We start from the raw sequence: 6,315 nt of genomic DNA, 5'->3' as shown, positions 1-6,315 counted from the left end.
AAAAAAAAAAAAAAAAAGAAAAAGAAACCCAAAATGTATTGTGAAGTAGGAAGAAAATGTTCAAATAGGAAGGGAAACTACAGAAGGAGGAAGGGAAAGGAAGGAAAGAAAAATAAAGGAAAAAATGGAAACAAAACATTTGTAAATAGAGTGGGGGAAAAGGGTTGAAGGGAAAGGAATTGTAAAAAGAATCAAGATATGTCATATACAAGTATAAATTCCCTATGATGAATATGATCATTATGTACACCTAAGCTCTACCAATAAACTTAAGTAAAAAAGAAAAAGAAGGGGGCCTGCCCCTTAGCTCAGTTCTTTAAGTGGCTGATTCAACAAAGCAATCAGGCTCAGGTTGCTGTGGTTTGATCCCCACAACTCAAGCCAGACAAATCTGCCCTGAAGGCATTTGGAGCAAAAAAAAGAAAAAAGAAAAAGAAAAAGAAAATGTGTTATTTCTTTTCTTTCTTTCTTTTTTTTTTTTTTTTTTTTTGAGGAACCAAGGATTGAACTCAGGCCTTTGCACTTGCCAGGGAAGCACTTATTCTACTGAGCCATCTCTCTGGCCCCTATTTTTCTCTTCCATTTTCTTTCTTTCTTTTTTTTTTTTTTTTGTGTGTGTGTTATTTCTAAATAAATAAGTAACTTAAGGCTTTAAAGTAGCATGTAAGGGGAATGAAACATAGAAAACATGCAAAATTTTCTTAGTTTAAGAAATGGCATCATGGGGCTGGTGAGATGGCTCAGTGGTCTAAAGCACCTACTTAGAACAAGCTCAGCAAAGCACAGGGACCGCGGTTCAATCCCCAGCACCACATGCCAGCCAGCCCCAGCCCCTGGTGGGCTGAGCTGGACACACACACACATACACACACACACACACACACACACACACACACACAAATAAAATTAAAAAAAAAAAAGAAATGGCATCAACCACACGAACATATAAATATAAATTGAGCAGATAAATTTAAATTGACCACAACCAGTTAAATCAAAAAACAAAGTTTAAATCTTTTGAAATCCATACATTTAATTCAGAAAAGACAATTAAAAAAATGTCTAATAGCATGAAGAACAATGGAGGTGAAACAATGGAATGACAAGACAGGTTTGATGGCACAGGCCTGTAATCTCAGCATTTAAGAGACTGAGACAGGAGGATGACCATTATTGCAGCCAGGCTGAATGAAGTAGTGAGACAGAGACAGAGACAGAAACAGAGACAGAGAGACAGGGAGAGGGAGAGATAGGGAGAGGGAGATAGGGAGAGGAAGAGGGAGAGAGGGAGAGGGGAGGGAGGAGTGGGCAGGCAGACAGTAAGGAAAGGGAAGAGACAGGAGGAGAGACAAAGTGGGGAGGAATAGAGATGGGGACAGAAACAGGGAGGGAGGGAAAAAAAGGGAGGGAGAGAGAGAAAGGAAGGAAGAATAAAGTAATAAGTTTTAAAAGATATTTTAAATGAGTTATATTGGGGCTGGGGAGATGGCTCAGTAGAGTAAGCGCTTCCCTGGCAAGCACAAGGTTCAATCTCAGGTTCCGCCAAAAATAAATAAATAAATGAGCTATATTTATAAAGATAGAATCAATAAAATTATGGAGGAAAAATTTTAAAAAAGGACAGATTTACCAACACTTATATTAATAGTTAAAACCGTAATTTTAATTATGAAACAAAAATCTGGCTAAGGCACATAAACTGGAACTTAAGAAGAAACAGAGGGGCTGGAGATACAGGTCAGTGGCATAAGCAACTGCCTGGAAAGCACAAGGTCCTGAGTTTGATGCCCAGTAAAAAGAAGCAGAGTCAGATGCAGAGATTTACACCTGTAATCTCAGCTATTCAGGATACTGAGTTGGATCAGAAGTTCAAGACCAACGTGGGCAACTTATCCAAGACCTTGTCTCAAAATAAAATTAAAAAGGACTGGGATGTAGCTGAGTGGTATAGCACTTGCCTGATACACACAAGGCTCAATCCCTAGTACCACAAGACAAAACAAAACAAAACTCCCAAAAACATCAAGAAAAATAGTAGCAGACAGGCTAAGTTTAACCTTCACTGGACATAACTGGTATTGAGAAGATATGAATGAACTAATAAGGCTATTAGTATGGACCAATGCAAAGCATTAGAGAGGCTATACCATAAGCCAGTGTTTTACTTACAAATTTTGCCTCATCTTACAATATTCCCCATAAAAATACTTGTATGTAAATCTGAGATGCTTTTCAATGGCACATTATAGGCACAGAGTGAGCCAACATTAATTCTACTCTTTAAAAGCTTCCATTTTAGGGCTTACACTAGAAATGAGAAATAACTGCCTGTTCAGAATAATGCTTATCACAAAGGCAATATTATCTTTTGAAAGATGGTACATTACTACTATTAGACAATTACCAACAGAAAGGCTAAACTATGTCAATGCAACACTTTCTCACCTGATATATTCCTCTTTGTTTTCTTCTGTTACAAGAATATTGCCACCATTGGGTTTTAAATCATGACTCTTAATTTCACCTAGAATTTCTTTATCGACGGAGAAGTACATTTCCAAACCACATTCCTCAATGTTATTTTCTCTGTATAAATGAAAATAGTACTACTTGTTATAGCCACCACTCCAATTTTAATTCAAAAGTTTAACTGAAGATCTCTGGTCTTAAATAACAGCTTTAATGAAAAAAAAAAAAAAAAAAAAAAAAAGATTATGCTCTAAAGTCACCACCATATTAACTTACCCTTTGGAGAGTGGTGATGAACCTATGGCACACACATTACAGCAGGCACAGAGAGCCTCTGTCAGCACTTCAGCCAGGTTGTCCCAGCACCAGATAGCAGGTTTTTTCCTACACTAAAACCTCAGCATTCAGATTTAATTATAATGTTGGCACTTTATGATAAGTAAGTGGGTTCTGGGTTGCAGTTTGGGCCCTCAGTCTGTAAAAGGTTAACCATCACTGGTCATGTATGTACTCTTCTAAAACTTATCATACTAAACAATTAAATAGCTTGATACATACATAAACCACTAAATTCCATATACCCATTACAGGCCATAGTTTATTTAAGTTACTAATACCATAACAAAGCCATATAGATTATATTTTAATAAATTAAATGTAAAGAAAAACTTACTTAACCCAGATGAGAGAATTGTAAAATTCTGGATCAATAGATTCTAAATCCTTAAGTCCAACTGGTTTGTTCAGGATACGTTTGTAGAATGGTAAAGAAAAACCCGTGTCTATAAATTTCCCATGGAACAGAGCCTATATAAAAAGAGGAAGAAAAAAACCTTTTTAGATAACTGTATAAAACTCATTGCATGTCAAAATGTAAGGCTAATTCTTCTAAGCCTGACAGGAGACTCTAAGCCATGAGAGGAGAGTTTTCTCCTGTCATATCATCTGTCACAGCACATGTTAGAAAAATTAGTATTGTTTAACTAACAAAGTAAATGTGAAGTTCTTTACACTTACCATGGCAATAAACCTTCCAATAAAACGAAAATATTTCAGGTGATCTGGATTGATGTAAGAAGCTGGGTTTATCTGTAAACAGTAGTTATCCTTCCCTGCATATTCAAACAGGCAATACATTGGATTCAACACTTCATGTGACAAAAGAAAGAACCATTCTCTGAAATTAAAAGAAAACTTAAGATGAAAAATTTTCTAAGTCACCATGACAACAAATCAAAGAGCCATGCTACAAAGTTCTCTGGAAACTGTATGCCTCAGCTGATAATACTTTTATAACTGGGCTTTTCTTACTTTTGTTCAAAAACATCTGTTTTACAGATGTTTTATATATTGCTTATTTCAAAGATTTTAAGCCATGACTGACTTTAAAGACAATTTTAATGAAACATTAAATTTTTTCAACTTTTACCAACATATCACAATTTTAGAGGCATCAAAATACAAAATGTAAGTCTTAGAATTGATGAACAGTATCAATAGGCAGTTTAAAATTCACTATTAACTCAGGTTATTGGACAGCTAAAATGTGGGCCAGGGACATAGCTCAGCAGTTTAAGTGCCTGCCTGGCAAGCACAAGGTCCCAAGTTCAATCCCCAGTGCTGAGAGAGAGAGAGAGAGAGAGAGAGAGAGAGAGAGAGAGAGAGAGAGAATATGAATGCTAAAATGCATCAAATATTTCACCTATTACTAAGTTCCACAATGATCTGCAAAGTGTACTGTCCCTGTATCTTAGATGAATATGAAAAACCTTCCAACTTCAGAGATAGTACAGCAAGCAATTAATTTCAGCTGCTGAAATATTAGAAAAATATACTGAGAAACTTTAATTCAAGTGTTCAAAAGTACTAACCCATTTTATTTTATTTTATTTTTATTTTTTTATTTTTTTGGTGGAACCAGGGATTGAACTCAGACCCTTATGCTTGCCAGGGAAGCACTTATTCCACTGAGCCATCTCCCTGGCCCCCACTAACCCATTTTAACATAAGATTATGATTATTAATTATGTAATGGGGTAGATTTCGGTAAAACACATATATGAGGCAACAATTGCAGTATCTGCTTGGTATCCTATACCTGCCTTCCTTTTACTTCATGTCCCCTGAAGATAATGCTTCCTATACTTTTGTATTTTTAGTTGTTTTAATATTGCTAGTTGCTCAACATATGACTGAGAAAATAATACTCGCAAAGTACAATGACACCTTTGGTTTTATTTTAAATTTTCTTTCTTTATTTATGTGTATGTGGCCAGCTCAGCCCACCAGGGGGCGGGGCTGGCTGGCATGTGGTGCTGGGGGATTGAACCGCAGTCCCTGTGCTTTGCTAAGCTTGTTCTAAGTAGGTGCTTTAGACCACTGAGCCATCTCACCAGCCCCTGTTATGTGACTTTTAATTGGTATAAAGTACATTATTATTGAATGAGCAATTTCCTGACTGAGGCTATCTTCTAAAGCTTGAGTTAAGAAGCTCAAATACAAACAAAGCAGAATTAACTTTTTTTTTTTTTTGTGGAACCAGGGATTGAACTCAGGCCCTTAGCGCTTGCCAGGGAAGTGCTTATTCCACTGAGCCATGTCCCTGGCCCCCAGAATTAACATTTTAAAATCCTATTTGATATAGGCTTCTATGTTCTGAGGAAAATTATTAATCTTAGTTGGAAATGGAGTCACCATTACTTGTATCAGTATGCTATACAGATGAAAGACACCTTATCATAAGCCCCTTTGTGCTCTATGCAACATATATGAAGTGGTAGACTGAACAATGACTACTAAGTAGATGACAGAAACTTGTATCCAAGCTCTACAAGTTATTCTACCTTAAAAGAATCTAAACCTCTTCATCCCCTTATAAACTTCTACCTTGCAGGATTGTTGAGAATTAAATGAATAATGTGGGTAACAGCAACTAACAGTACCTCAGAAAAAAGTACTGAAATAATGTTTGTTAAAATTCTTTACCTGCCTCATAAATAAGCTACAATAATTTGCTATATTTCATTTTTCTGAAATATGAGATTGAAAAAATACTTGCAAGCAAAGTGCAATGATACCTTTGGAGGAAAGGAACTAAGTTCTGAGTATTCATATTATCACTACCTTGCTACACCTCCATAATCTAAACCTTCTTCTCCTGGAAAAATCACCCACAAACGTCTTCGCAGATCTTGGGGACTGAAGCTCATTATCTGCAAAACAATAAAGTAAGATGCTTGGTAAAACAGGTGAGGAAAAAACCATTCTATCACTTGCAAATCTGACACCTCTGGTACAGGTAACTTGAATTTTCCAACACATAGAAAAGCACTGACGGTCTCATTAAAATACAAGCATAACCCACAAGCAAAGCATTTTTTTTTTTTTTTTTTTTGCAGCACTGGGGATTGAACTCAGATCCTTGCAGTTGGCAGGGAAGTGTTTATTCCACTGAACCATTTCCCCGGCCCCCAGCACACTGTGTTTATAGCAGCACAATTTGTAATAGCTAAATCTTGGAAACAACCCAAATGTCCATCAAATGAGGAACTGATAAAGAAGATGTGGTATTTTTATACAATGGAGTATTACTTAGCTATCAAGAAGAACAAATTTGAGGTTATCATAGGTAAATGGATTCAACTAGAGACCATACTTAGCAGAGAAATAAATCAGACTCACATATCTAAACAATGTATTGCTTCCCTAGTGTAAGAAACTGATAGTGTAAACAAGATTCAAAATATACAATACAGGGGCTGGTGAGATGGCTCAGTGGTCTAAAGCACCTACTTAGAACAAGCTTAGCAAAGCACAGGGACCACGGTTCAATCCCCCAGCATCACA

At 36.4% G+C, this 6,315-nt stretch overlaps 1 protein-coding gene across 1 annotated transcript in view; it reads right to left on the bottom strand.

Annotated features, from left to right (window-relative positions):
- Positions 1-6,315, bottom strand: part of Itch (itchy E3 ubiquitin protein ligase) — a 134,887-nt gene that overhangs the window by 19,550 nt on the left and 109,022 nt on the right. Inside the window, exons 15-18 of the mRNA XM_012514656.2 lie at positions 5,593-5,681; positions 3,487-3,646; positions 3,143-3,276; positions 2,446-2,586 (exon numbers count right to left, since the gene is read on the bottom strand). Of these exons, the coding sequence (XP_012370110.1) occupies positions 2,446-2,586; positions 3,143-3,276; positions 3,487-3,646; positions 5,593-5,681 (524 nt within the window). The remainder of the gene's footprint in view (positions 1-2,445; positions 2,587-3,142; positions 3,277-3,486; positions 3,647-5,592; positions 5,682-6,315) is intronic.

Source organism: Octodon degus, unplaced genomic scaffold, assembly GCF_000260255.1.
Source record: "Octodon degus isolate 3935 unplaced genomic scaffold, OctDeg1.0 scaffold00037, whole genome shotgun sequence".
Classification (NCBI taxonomy): Eukaryota; Metazoa; Chordata; class Mammalia; order Rodentia; family Octodontidae; genus Octodon; species Octodon degus.
This window is presented reverse-complemented; position numbering and strand designations above follow the sequence as displayed.